Source organism: Neopsephotus bourkii, unplaced genomic scaffold (genome assembly GCF_033783945.1).
Source record: "Neopsephotus bourkii isolate Nb327-2 ecotype Australia unplaced genomic scaffold, CSIRO-AGI_Nbou_v1 NB_318, whole genome shotgun sequence".
Classification (NCBI taxonomy): Eukaryota; Metazoa; Chordata; class Aves; order Psittaciformes; family Psittacidae; genus Neopsephotus; species Neopsephotus bourkii.
In genome coordinates this window covers 8310724-8325520 of record NW_026900826.1, presented here as the reverse complement: position 1 = coordinate 8325520, position 14797 = coordinate 8310724, and the positions used below count along the sequence as shown (strand labels likewise).

At 37.9% G+C, this 14797-nt stretch overlaps 1 protein-coding gene across 2 annotated transcripts in view; it reads right to left on the bottom strand.

Annotated features, from left to right (window-relative positions):
- TLN2 (talin 2) overlaps nt 1–14797 on the bottom strand; it is a 150452-nt gene that overhangs the window by 76125 nt on the left and 59530 nt on the right. Inside the window, exons 4-10 of one of the 2 annotated variants that reach the window (XM_061347597.1) lie at nt 10303–10473; nt 9598–9695; nt 8973–9102; nt 7379–7531; nt 6425–6567; nt 4854–4981; nt 879–942 (exon numbers count right to left, since the gene is read on the bottom strand). In XM_061347597.1, the coding sequence (XP_061203581.1) occupies nt 879–942; nt 4854–4981; nt 6425–6567; nt 7379–7531; nt 8973–9102; nt 9598–9695; nt 10303–10438 (852 nt within the window). In that variant the 5' untranslated portion in view covers nt 10439–10473. The remainder of the gene's footprint in view (nt 1–878; nt 943–4853; nt 4982–6424; nt 6568–7378; nt 7532–8972; nt 9103–9597; nt 9696–10302; nt 10474–14797) is intronic. The other variant, XM_061347598.1, reaches the window with a different exon arrangement.

Below are 14797 nucleotides of genomic sequence, written 5' to 3'. Positions count from 1 at the left end.
CTCATAGATCATATTTGAATTGGGCAAAAATCACATGCTATGACTAGCATGATAGAGCAATACTTAGAAGTGTATGAATAGTTTTTTTGCAGAAACTGCAACATCATTGCAGCTAAAAGGACAGGAAAGCATTAGGCATATTCATTTATGAAGAAGTACTATAAGCTCAGACTTACTGAGCTACACAATTCCTACACTTGGAGTGTAACAGACATAGGAAACTATACTACCCGTTCCTGCTCTTCAACTCATCTCCCAAGCTGTGATCACCAATCACTGGTATGTCTTTCCAGCAGCCAAATGACTTGATTTTAGGTGCTGACCTCAGATTTTTTCTACTTGTATTGTATTACCAAAAGTATTTTTCAGTAGGCACAGATATTTAGTACATCCACAGTACTCAAACTCTGAGATCACTTCCAACAATACCAGTACATTTCACACTCAACTGCTTCAGTCTTTTACAACTGGGAGGTTCCCAGACACATCACTGAACTCCAGCATTAGTTAGAAGAGCTCTGTGTTACTTCAGGCTCATGCTCAAATAATGAAAGCAGCAACCAAAACTACTTTGCTAAATGTGCTTCTGTTTTAGTACAAATACATATCCTTACATTTCAATGCAACAGAAAAAGATCTTAAGAATATTGAATATTCATTCTCTATCCTTCAAAGTACACTGAACAATCATCAGTGAAGAAAAAAGGATCAGGACAATAGATTTTCTGAAGAAGGAAAAGAAAAGGTGACAGGTTCTTTACACTTGATTTTCTGATAGTTATATAATTCAAGTATACACAGAGTATACATCTGTGAAAGCCTGTATTTTTCTTACAAAGAAAGTAAAGATAGAGTAGGATTTTCAGTCTCAAAATTACCTGAAATATTCTCTTTTCAGCCCCTCTTTGTTTGGTATATTCTTTAGGCAGGAATTCTTTTAGGCTAGAAAAAAAAAGAATTCGTAGTTAATGGTGCTTTCACAAGGAGAGATGCTTCCCATGCTCCTTTATTGGCAGTAAGTCCCTCAAGCTTCTTAAATAGGCATAAAATACCTATACAGTGAAATAAAATTCTGGCTAAGTAGGGTGAGAGCATGAAGGGAACTTACATACTTCAGAAAACACTGCAGTTACATCCCCATGCAAGACCCCTTCATGTTTTAACAAGTTATCAAAAGTTAGTAATAACTGGGTCATTTTCCATTCTTAAACTATAGATATCTCTCAGCATCTCAGGTGGGTTCAAATCTAAGTTCAGATACACTCACTGCAACCTGGGGGAAGAAGGGGACATCAAAGATTGAGCCAGCTCTGTGTCTGAGTTCAGACACTACCATTACTTTCCAGTAGCAATTTGTTTTACCAATGCATTGGACCAAGCTCTTCCTCTGTGTCTTTCAAATGTTAGAATACTAATATTTTACTGAAAAACTGCAAAACCATTTAAGTGAATGCTTAATAGCAGTCACTTTCTCAAAAGCAAAGTAAAAAAAAACATTAGTCCTAATTTTTGTAGCATTCAATTATTAATGGTGTCAGAATACAAGGCAATCGAAGTCAGTTTAGCATCCATGGTAAAGTCAGAATCTTTAAACACATCACTGGCACTTCCTTGCTGTATAACAAAATAAACTCTTTATCTCAGCCAAACACCAACCCAACTTGAAGACATATCGGCATTGTGCTTTAGCAAATGTTTCTTTGTGGACTGCACTTTCCCATACGGAACACTCCACTCTAAGAAACTTCGTCACATATTCAGCAGTTCATTTTCAGTCTGAGGAAACTTCCAGAATCCAAAACCTGGTTTCTAAGGTTCCCTTGTGCTTTGAACAACTGAGAATCACAGAAAAAGCATGACTGGAAAATCCCCTTCTCATTTGGATTTATTCAGTAAGCAAGCACACTATTAACACAGAAAGCTATAATGACCTACTATCATACAAAGGTTCTTTTCCATAAAGCTCTAACAATATAAAACAAAGTGAGATCAACTGACCTTACTGAACTTTCTTACAATGCTCCAGTAGATACATCCCATTAATACATGATAATGAAATCTCTTCCCAGTACTAATTTCCAGACACATCATTGGGTGGGGAAGGCTGGACAGCCAAATTCATTTTGTATCCATTTGTATGTAAGGACTGTACACAAGTGCCAACATATTTATTGTTTTTCCTTAGCATAAAGGTAAAGCCAGCGCTCTTGAAAAAGACAGTTTAAGACAGGAAAACAGGCTAGATTAATGAACTGAGCTTATGGGCACCAGTTGTGCTTGGAAAGAAAAAGCCAAGGTGAGCATTTCAGGTGCTCCTTTCCTATCCACATATGACTAATGTAAGTTCTTTATTAGATAGTCTCTCAGCTAATTTAAACACAGTGTGCCCCTGTAGGTACAACGCAAAACTTCAGCTGTATGAGGAAGGGCATGAAGAAGGACTATTTGCAACTTGATAGTTTAAGAGCTTTCACAATTTACTTTGGCATGACCTTCAAGGGAATTCCTACAACCAAAGTGTTAACAAGATGCAGGTGATAATCTGCATCTGTACCAAGAATCCAAAAAAAGAATACAAAAGTTCTCTCTATATAAATATCTTGCAGACATGACAAAATAAACCATGCTGTTTCAAAACGACTCTGAAAAACACTAGTACTATTCTGTTACATGCTGGTTTCAGTATGAGATGACACATTCTCCTTAAGGGAATCTGTAGCATGTTCAGGTTTCACTGACGAGTAAATGGACACCTCTCAAATGTATTTCACACACTGAGTTACAGCATATAGTTTACGTAAAATGTAATTATTTCCATACTTGAAAATAAGCAGTATTCATCCACCAAAGAGTTTTACATAGTTTGAAGAAGCTTTAAAAAACCTCAAACTTTTTCAAAAAGAAAACAAGAAGAAAGTTTCTTTTCTGAAAGGGTGACAGATGCATTTCCAGGGAACAAAATAATCAGCACAGCAAGTGGTTATACTTAGTGACCTGCAGGGCTTGATCCTGATACAGTCAAAGCCCATTTAAATGCAAATAAAACAATAGTAAGGAAAATTTTCTGCAGAAAATAACAAGGTTCTAAATTTTGGAATTCCAAATGATTTTGGAATTCTAAATGATTCCCACTGGACTAACATTCACTTTCTAACGCGCAGTGCAGTTATTTATACGTTTCATTTCTGTTAGGGTTAAAAAAGATAAGACACTTTGTATGTGTGATGACTTCATTCTGTGAAGGACTTCAAACTATCTATCTAGCATTGCATATTAAGTAGTAATGTCATCCAGCCAGTAGTTTCAGTCCACTATAAAACACAGTTACTATAGGAGAGCTGAAAAGAAGGAAAAAAAGTAAAATCTTGACACTAGAGAAGACCAGGTAGAACCCCTAAAAAACCCTAGGATTATTTCAGGAACTCTGCACAGCAGTGTGCAAAACTGCTGCTTAAGTGTGGGGGGAATTATGGCTTTAAAAATTTAAACAAACTCTTGCTGGGAACATCTAACTCTTTAAATCATGACCATGACACAACAGTAGCTTGCCATGAGGTAATACCCTAATGGTTTGCTGCAGGAGTCCTCTTGAGTGAGTAGATGCAGAAGGGACAATGGACAAGTCCCAGAGGAGATTGTTGTGTAACTGGTCACTGTTCTAAGGAATAAGAACCACGAGTACACTGAAGCTATTACACCGAGTCCCCATAATTCAAGACATCAGTGGCTCTATTAAGAAATGTTCGTGGGCCAACCAGTAGCAGACAGACAGCACAAACAGAAGCTAATTATTACTTGGAACTGAAGAATGTTTGTTCACATGGTTTGTCTGCATAACTGAACTGCCACTTCTGGAAAAGCTTTCAAAAGTGAAACATTTCAAACCAACAGTGTTGCAGCATTGCATGTTCCAAATCAAGCCACCATATTGAAGTAATTCCCAAGATACAGTAAACCCCAGACTCAGGCTCACACAGAAAGTGTAAGAGTCAGCACTGAGCACTCAGCCAGTGGAACAGGACAGAAACCAAACATGCACCCATTGTTTTGTGCACCCCATTAAGGTATCCGTGAGCCTCATATGCAGGCAAGGCTTGATGGAGTGTGTAGTAAATAGCTTAAATAGCTTTCTTTTACCTTCCTACATTCCTTTCCTCAGACTCCAGCCCTCAGTTAATTCTACTGCAGGAAAACCAATCAGAAAATGAAATCAGTAAAAAAATGGAACATCTACATTTCAGTCAAACTAAACTTGCCCTGCTGGTAGCAGTTAAGTTTCACAATAAAGATTAAAGGATGGGTCAGTTGTAAGCAAGACTCCTGTCCACATCTGAAACAAAGTGCACAGTTCTGGATCTTCATTCATATGCTACCATGAAAGGGTGAATCTGAAAAACTAACTACTGTCACTAAAGAAGACTGTAAAATTTAACCTCCATACACAGAAACGTTAACTCTATGCAAATGACAAAGCATCTTCCCATTCATTTTCTACTTTCCTAGAAAATCAGAACATCTGTGATATATATTGATGTATGCTTAATTCACTTATACAGAAGAACAAAATCCCAGTCTTTCCCCATTACCAGGTGGTTGGGGAATCCAGCTGCATACTTAACTGGCACTCTATTGGAGCTGCTGCCCTGTGCTGTCTAATAAGCCACTGCCCAAGGTTCTCATATCAGTTTGGGTTGCTGATTTTTGCAACCAGTCTCGTTTCACAGTGAGATTGCTACAGAAAACCCACTGATTCTGATTACCACTACCTGAAGTACTAAAATGCATTTAGTCTGTGACAGCTCAACATTAGTTACACTTGAGGTCACCCGAATTTAGAAGTTAGAAGTGTTTACTCTAAAAATCCAGGTTTGTGTTTGTGTTCTACATGAGGTCCAAACTGGATCTGCGCTTGAAAGCCTCCAAACTCGCAGGCCTTCTCAAAGGAGACAGGATGGGACCCATTCAGAATGTCATCACGAGCCTATAGGAGGTAAGCAAAGACATGTCAGGGACATCCAAAATAACTACTACATCTCTGAAATGCCTTGAAAGCTTAAGCATGGCCCAAGCATCCAGTAACACACTTCTCTGTCTCAGTGTCTTTATCAATCTATTCTGGATGTGTTTAGGACTAATAAAATAAATAAAGGGCTAGATTATTTTCTAGTGAATATTGATGGAGACTTACAGAAACCAAGATTGTAACAACCTTCATCAAAAGGAGGACCTGACACCCATTTCCTGCCATATGTATATAAAATACAACATATGTATATACATTTATGTGTATGGAAACACATGTATACAGAGAGATACATGCGTGTATACATGCACACATGTAAAAGCTTTTACATCTTAACACCTCAGAATAGCAGGGAAAATGATCTGCACATCTGGTACATAAAAACCGTATCACTATTGTGAAATGGGAACACCAAAAAGCAAACAGCATTTTCCTTCCTGATATTTAAATTTAGTGGTCACTCATCTATCCATAGATAAAACAATGACGAAGCAGAATCAACACATACTGTTGCAACAATAGCTGGAAAAGAAAAAGTCGAAGTGGTAGGAGAACAGCTCAGTGTTGTACAGTCTTCTAAAATGCATGAAAAATGGACTGCCGTCTTACAAGCAAACTTATCTTGATCTTTTGCCTCTGAGTTTTAAAATGTAATTTAGAGCAATCCCATTTGAATAAGCTGCAAGTATAACAAATGAAAACTGCAATATTAGTTTTGTTGGTGTGTTTGGGGGGTTTGTTGAACTGCACCACAGGCCACTGCACTGAAGCTTTCAGTTAAATAGATCTTATATGTGAAACTCAGCTTTGCTAAGGTACTTCAAGTACCTCTAACAGATTGGGGAACCTGCCTAGATAGACACCCACAATGCTACATGATACCGTTTTGAACAGGAAGCCTGCCTGCCTTGTGTGCTGTCTAGGTTGAAGACTGGAAAGTGAATGCAGAAGCAGCTTTCAACACTGATCAGGTGAGAAAGAGATGAGAAGCAGAAAGCTGGTTGTAAGAAATAGATAAGAAGCAGAAAGCTGGTTGTAAGGCTGCACTGAGATTCCATACTACAGAAAAAAACATCATCTATAGAAGAGAATGTGGAGAAGAACTAAAAAAGAATAGCTTAAACAGACATTCATTAATTTTAAGGAAACAGGATGTGAAAGTCAGAGGATTTTTGGTTGAGTCCTTAATGAGTTGAAACTATTTGATTAAAAAAAAAATTAACCAGCAAAGCCTCTGGACTATCACATATTCTTGGAGTCTTGTGTTTATTTTCTCTCTAAAGCACATTCAGAACCGGAATTCTAGAAGATGAAGTATTTCAGCAACAAAATGTTTGTAATTAACCAACACAGGTTTCCTCAGACAAGACAGAACCCTTGCCTCTGGCCCACATACTGTACCTGGACATAAAGCAAATTAAGCTGAACAGGATCTCTTGAATCTACATTCTGGTCTGAATAAAAGAACTTTCGCCTCAAGAGTAGTGTTTCATTTTCATCGACCCCTTGCTCTCTAAACGTTCGGCTATGATCCAGCCAATTTACTGTAACAGAACCAGACATGCACACAGTTAAACACAAAGCATTGCCAGTGTTAAAAGCTGATGTGAAAATCATGTGAAAATTGTTATTTCCACTGGAGGGGGAAAACACTGCAAAAAAAAAAGTTCCTTTCACTTCTGTTTCTAATTATTGGGTTGAAGGTGGCAACAAAAGAGAACTGAAGAATGCACTGCTGAGAAACAGGAATTTACTATGGCAGAAAACACCAATAATATTGTTGAAGAAACAACTATAGCAACCTTTTAATACTACATTTAGATCTTCAAAGCTTCATTGCAAAATTACTTGAAAGTTTACTGTATTTTCCCCCTAAACCAAATTGTTCTGTTTCTTTTCCTATCCCCAATTACAATTTTGAAACATCTTCCTGCTAGTCACAGTTAATCAAATAGTGGTTTAGTTCTTTGGCAAGCTCCATTTAGACTTAAAATTCCTACCTTCAAAGGCCCTTTTGATGGCTTTCAGCAGGCATCAATATTTAAATATCCCACTTTATTGAAGAGGAACAAATGGTCATTACAGAAATGACCCTTCACACTTAGGTTACAACTCCCATACCAAAAAAGTAACAAAATGCACTTCAAAAGACCTGCTAACTCTTACAATTAGATGCAACATGTCCATCTACCTAATTTTAAAACTGATGACACTGTATATAAAAGAGTGCAAAAATACAGGTAAGGATCAACTGAGACGCACTGAAGAACCTAGAAATGCATTCCTGTATGGTTTTCTTGCACTGAACTGTAGAAAGATATTAGCTGAAGAATTATCCTGGAATCCATGACTTACAATCATCATCTGTATGAAGCTTTGCTTTCAATTTTTCCATTTTTCTTTCATCTCGCAACAACGTCCTGTCTTTCTTAAGTGTTCCTGTACTCTCCTCTTTCTTTTCTTCAATGCTCTCCTGGATTAAGGAATATTCCTCATAATTTGTTATTCCTGGAATCATAAATAAATCCAGTGCTTGTAACAGTAAAAATTTCATACATTTTAGGACAGGTGAAATATTCTTCTCTATATATTAAACCACCAATGGTTCATTTCAGGTACAGTAAAATATTGCAGATGGAATGCTGGAACAGTGTATGGGGTATGAGATCCCAAGAATAATTAACAACTTCTGCATTCAAGACACCTCTCCAATATCCGGCATTATCCTTAAAATACATCATTCCTTCATCATATGCTGCGTTTTCCACTTTTGGAAAGAAATTAAGGTTTTTTAGTCATCTACCAAGAGAAACTGCCAGCTTAAAAACATGATGGAATTTAAAATAGCAATGAATTCCAAAATGGGGACATGCCATAGTAAATTTCCTTTCATGGATGCCTACAACAGCTTCCTGAGAACTGAGTCATTTCAGCTTGCCCACCATGTGTAGAAGAAATGTGGCAGAGCAGACTGCGAAATAGAAATGTGAAACATACAGCTTTTAAAACTCAACTCCTCCCATTAGTATTACATGAAACTGAATCAAAAAACAGTTCACAGCATTTAGCATGCGTGCTAAGTTGCTCTCATTTCTTTGTTCTGCTTGGGTTTTTTCCACTGCTTGGTAAAGCATGTTTATGTTACACAGGAAAGCAAATTAAAAGCTCACCTACATAGTCACATTCATGAAAAAAAGTCAAACTAATTTCTTAAGTAAAGCAGTCACAGCACATTCGAGTCCAGCATAGAAACACTTAAATGAAATTGAAACAGATGAATTTAAATTTAGCTTCATTCACTTTCCAAGCAAATTAATCTAAATCAAATTAAGTCCACTTTAATTCTAAATGAGAATTAAGCATGGTTTAAGATGATTTAAGCTAATCCATGCTGCATGCATGTTTATAGTTAAATATGAATTAGTTTTCCAAAATGTCTCTATTTAGGTAAATACAGAGTATAACCAACATGACACATTTCTGACCAGCTGCTCTGGAAGGCTTCTATATGTTGTTTCACAAATGATGCTGTTATCAACCCTAAATCATGACAACATAGATCCTTAAGTTTAGGTATATTTCAAGGTTAACAGTATTTTATATTCTATCACATTAAAATTAAGTATAAATCTATTCTAATTCTCTAAGCATGAAAGTGTATGTAAATGTAATATACAGTAAAAACATTGTAGCTGTACTTTTAGATAACTTTGTGCCTTTACCTGCTAGATATTGAAGTTTAAGGATATAAGTTAATTCTACAGACTTTCATAAAACCTGGAGAACAGACACCAGAGATGTGTTTGGTAAATTTTAACTGATAACAAATTTAAATATTTTAACATATATGCCAGTAATTTCTAGTCAGTAATACATATCACATCATAAAAATAAAAAAGCAAATACTGCTGAACACAACTTCTTAAGCAGGTGGGTCCCAGAATCTTACCTATCCTGCTGCAAATGGTAACCAGCAATTCACCAACTGTTTTAGAATCGTCCACCATGACTGTTTTCACTGAACCATCCAACATACGTATTTTCTGAGGTCTCTGCTTCTTTTTGTACTCCAGTATATCCTAGAAAGTAAACAAGACTGTTTCTAAATGCTTTTGGAAGCCACCACAAGCCAACCCACCTAGGTGCCTAAACCAGGATTTGTTTCCCAACCCCTCCAAGCTGTACTTTTCCTTTGTTATATATTATAGGCAAACTTATGTAACAAACTTGAGAAGTGTTTTAGTTCTGCAAATGTAATTTTTAAGAGCTTGTACTAGCTGGCTAGACCAAAACCCAAACAGGGGAGGACAGATCAAAGTACATTTGTGCTGCAAAAGCTTGTTTAGCATTTAAAAAGGATAGCAATCCCTTTTAGTTGTAAGCAAGCTGGCCATAATGTAAGCAAGTATGACCTCATCATATTTAGTACTGAAGAAGCCTACCCTTTATATCTGAGGTGACCTTACATTAAAGGTTATTCCTACACCTCCAAACACTAAGTGCTCTTCTTGCTCCTTGGGAAACAATTTTTGTAACAACCTGCTGATGAAAGAAGCAACAGACTTGCACCATACCCCATTTCTCAGCATGTAATAATCCAGCGTTCGTCCAGCCTCCAGCCATATACCTTTTCGAGGATCTTCATCCGATAAGAACAATCCATAGTCAGAGGCTGTGGAACAGAGGAGACAGACTCATCAAACTTAATAAAGCCAACATGATTTTATTCAGGGTTATTCAGCACCAGGGTTAAGCTTAAAGCTTAAATCAAAGTTAAACTCAATTAACATGTAGCAGCATTGTGAATATGGTATGCACAGTATGGTGATGCTTTTAGTTATTAACTTGTTTCAAACATTTCCTTTTGCACATTTTGGAGATGTCCAGCCATTCTTTTGTAATCCTTGTTGTTGCTTCCTTTGCTGAGGCACCACAATAACCCAGCACTGACTTTCCTAGACAGCATTGCCACAAACATTGCTTTAGAAAGCACCCTTTGTAGAAAAGACTCTGTCAGGACAGAAGGAAGAAAAAGGATGCAGCTACCTTCTATCACTTACAAATCTATTCCCACTTTGTGCCTTTCACTCCATGCCTTATGTTTGAAAAAAAACAAACACACACACACGAAAAAAACAACCAAACAACAAAATAAAACAAATTGCCCAGCCTGAAAGATAAATGGAGGAACAGAACTGTGCAAAAAAAACCCCCAAACGGGTCTCTCTTTACTTTCAATTCAGCCAATGAATTTACTATGGACAAATATAGGAACTCACCTTGCCCTGTTTGAGCCTCTGGCACTCGTTCACGAATAACTCTACAGGCATCATACACTGCAGTGGATGGTTCAAATTGCATCGTCTTCACTACATTGCAGTGGCGGACACAGATCTTCAAGGAAAGAGCTACCATGGTGCCAAGTCACTGTTAAGTTCCTACTAAAGTATCTGAGAAAACAGTAACAGCACTATTACTTAGAGGTTTCCACTTCATGCTTTAATACACTCAACTTTTCATTAAAAGTATTTGAATTTAGTTCAGAAGAATTATATTTATTCAAATGCAGTTCTACATAAAGTTTCATTAGCATCATCAATCTAGAAACTATCCAAATGATGGATTTTTCTTGGTACACTGGAAATTCATCTTGTGATGAATTTGCTTGACCCTTGTGTGCACATAAGTAAAGGTTTGTCTGAGGCATACCAAAATGGTGCACAGGAAAACAATACACATACAGGATATATTGTCAACATATTTACTACTGACAGGAAACTATTTTTCTCTTGCCACAGTTTTTTATTAGACTATTTAGATTAGATGGTAACTAACAGCTTGGATTAACTTAAGGAAGTGGCGAGACATTGGCAGAGGTCACCCAGAGAAGCTGTGGCTGCTGCATCCCTGGCTGGACATGCAAGGCCAGACTGGACAGGGCTTGGAGCGACCTGGTCTAGTGGAAGGTGTCCCTGCCTGTGGCAGGGGTTTGGAACTGAGATTTAAGCTCTCTTGCAACCCAAAACATTATGTATTTCTAATTCTATGATTTTGTTAGTATGTAACTTCTCCTTACTGAAGATTCTTAAGCATGCAACACTGCATTGTGGTTTTTTCCTAAGTCTCCACATATATATGCCAGATGTTTTTATCCTGTTGCCCAGCTACCCAGAGCTTCAAGAATGAGCTATTTTTCATTTCAGTTCTATTTCAGAAACTTCACTGAATTTGACAGCACTTGTCTACAGAAACAGGAAGCTACAGATGCATTTTGTTTTGCTTCATTTTGTAGATAGTCTGGATTTTGTCTCAAGTGTCTTCCCTTGCTGTCAGAACACGCCAAACTACTATTCCATCATTAGACTTTCCACAGTGATCTCCAAGAACTCTTCTATACTGAAGTTCTTGCTGCACAAACACAATCTACCAGAATACCCAAATCCTGTCTGCATAAATTCATGTACATGTATTTTTAAATAGGAGGATGTGGGATTTTGTGGACTCCTGATGATGATGATAATTTGAATAGGACAAATTCCAGTAGTTCAACAAAAATTTAAACCCCATCTGTGCATCTTTCTACAGTTCAGATACTGAGTTTGGCAAAATTACTTTGAGAAATATGAAGGAACCACAGTTTACATTTGGTCAATGCACTGAGCTAAGTGACTGCAGCCCTTTTCCACAGCATAAACAGAGCTAAACCATTTCTGTACAATAACCTTTAGTAGCAGCTTTGGCTCTAAGGTGCAATGCTGCCTCCATGTTTTTGGGGAGCCCATCCATCTGCCTCTCGAAAGCATATCATCCTCCTTCAGATCGTTTAGTACTTCCAAGACTACTCACTACCAGTATGAAATGCTATCTGACAAAGGAAAAGGCATGAACAACCTAAAAAACATACAAGAAACATTAACCTACACACCTCAGTGTTCTCCCACTCTATCACTATCTGGTAACAAAACAGCCTCTATTTTGAACCAATCATTTTAGGCAGAGATCTGACAAGTAAATGAAGATCTCACCCTACCACCATAAACTAGCTCCAAAAGATGTTTTCATTTCAGAAGTAATGGTTCAGTATAGCAGCAGCAACACAAAGTAAATACAAGACAAAGAAAATACATCTCCGCAGTATTTCCAGAGATTTACCGTAACTCAGTTCAGTTTAGCACTTTCTTACTTATATATAAGTAAACCTCAGAACTTCCCAAAACCTGAAATACCCTTAGGAACCACAGATTAGAACAGTTTTTCACCATCCAGAATGGTCCCAGGAAGAGTAATTATATTCATGTGCACTGTTAAAATGCCGTGACATGCTAACAGCTGGAAAAGAGACAGATCAGCTTAGAAAACAATCCGACCAAGTTGCTCAGTAGGCTGCTGTAACTCAGAGGTGACCTCTGCAACGTGGCTGTCAGTTTCCAGTGTGGTAAAGTGAGCCACAATCTGGGCTCTGTCTTCTGTCTGGTCACGGTGTTAGAGCAGGGCCGTTACAGAACAACCCTCTAAACTCCCTATCGCCTCTATTTTCTAACCCACTTCAGAAAAGAAATGATATTAAGTGACATCAGTGTCTGTCCTTGCCAGATGCTCATTTGATCCATTCTGGCAAAGCTCCATTCCAATGGAATCCACAACATCTACAGGGAAGCTGCTCAATTTTTATTGTAGTTTTTACTGTGCCTACATTTTGGGTGGTTCTTCTCTACCCACCCAAGTTCTCAACCTAGGCCTTCCATTCTGCAAAAGAACCTTTTTTCCCTGCCCTACATAAACAGACTCAACAATTTAACATCTTTAACACAATTTTAAAAGTTAGGAACCTGTCACTGTGACCTCCACAATGCCCCTCCTGTTTTTCAGGGTCAAATTCAACTCCTTAAAGAAGGAAGGACCTAAATGTATTGGTGATCTGGTCTCCTTCAACTCAGTGCTTTTGGTTTCAGAGACACCAAAGGATGCTTTATTAGAAAAAGATTATGAAAAGAGCCCATGAGTTATCAGCTTCCTCCAACACTGTATTATCAAACTTCAGAAAAAGGTGTCCATTTGTCTCCAGATTACCCTCAGGCTCTAAACCTCCCCACTTGGCCTTCAGTAATAAGCAGGACAGGCAGTTTCCATCTCCTGGGTAACAGCCAAAATAGGACAGCTGGTTTTTCTCAAAAGGACTAAGAGCTTGGTAAAGAAAAAGTGCTGAGATCACAGAGAAAAACCCAGGGAAATTATCTCCCACGTTCCCTTTATCTTCTATACATTGATTCACATAACATTTAAATATTTCTCTGTGCAGGTAATAGATTCTGCTCCCCAAAATCACCGTCTCTGGAGTGGCTGGCCAAAAGTCAAAGAGTTTCATGAAATAAAGAGTATTTTGGAAGGAATGGTTTGCCTGGTATGAAGTCTAATGTTCTGTGAGTAATGAAGTACAGAATTTCTAAATCAGGCTGTGACTGATCTAGGCTTGCAAGGCTGGAGACTGAAGTAATAAATTATGGATCTGACAGGTCTGACAGATGTAACAAAGGCTCTGAGCTTTTAAAATGTGACAGATCGTCAGTGAGAGAACCCAATGCCTCCAGGTATGTATCACAGTGTGTGCAGCAAGGCCTCAAGATGAACCAGTGCTCAGGTCCTGGGAAATCCCAACAAAACAAGATTATAACCAGTGCCTGAATCAAAATGAGCAGGGCTCTGTGTGTTCACAGAGATAGCATACCAACAAAGTAACCAAGCAAAAATAGTTCAAAGGCATAAACCTCAAGATACTATAACGTGCTGAAAAGAAAGACATAAGAGCCAGACAATATTTAGGTTCTTTAAAGTCAAGTCACTCTAACAGAATAACCAGTCAGCAACCAACTCCCCTTCAGCTCCAGGAGTTAACAGTCCCTCTCACAGCTGCCAGTGTTCCTGTTCACATAATCACTCAACCAATTCTGACACTTCGTGTGTATGTCTGCCATTGCATTTTTGAAGACTCTTTCCCTCACTTTTTGACAGAACTGGGTTATGGAGAAACTATACACAGGATTTGCCAGAACATCTGAGGGACTAGGACTCTCCAGGTGAGGAGCAGGAGCAATGCATGGCAAAGAATGGTCACTGTCTAGCTGGGTCACCATAGCCTCTGGTTACTGTATGCTAGGAGGATAAAGCTTGCAGCAGGCATCTGCACTTCCATGTACACAGCCTTCAGTTCCCAGCTCAAGTTACTGTATCCTTCCTAAATATTCCCTGCATACATACATCCTCAGAACAACTAGAGCTAGGATGCTAAATTGTTAGATGTTTACGGGTAAATTACAACAGGTATAGATTTTGAAGCAGACACAGTTCAATGGACAGGTAAAGTGGTTTTCTTTAACCACTTCTCTTCATTACAAGGAATTTTCTGGAATTCTAGGGACCAATATCCACAAATTTAAACATCTCTCTATCCCTTGCAAAGTAGGTATTCTCAATGAGACAGTTTGAACATTAAATACAAAAAAAACACTCTTTGCTGAAATTCTTCTATGATTCTATGGAAGTTATAAATATTTATAGCTCTGAACATTTTATTTCCCCCTGACATGAAATAAAGCTGTAAAATGCCTTTCTATTAATTTGTTTGATGTAAAATAAGCCAGAAAACAAAGGTAACTATGGGCAGCAAGTCACAAACTAATAAATCAAACAAAAACTTGGATGTATTTATTTGAGAAATGTCCTCAAAACAGATGAAAGAAATCTGATGTCAAAGCATACCCACCCTTAATTTCCACT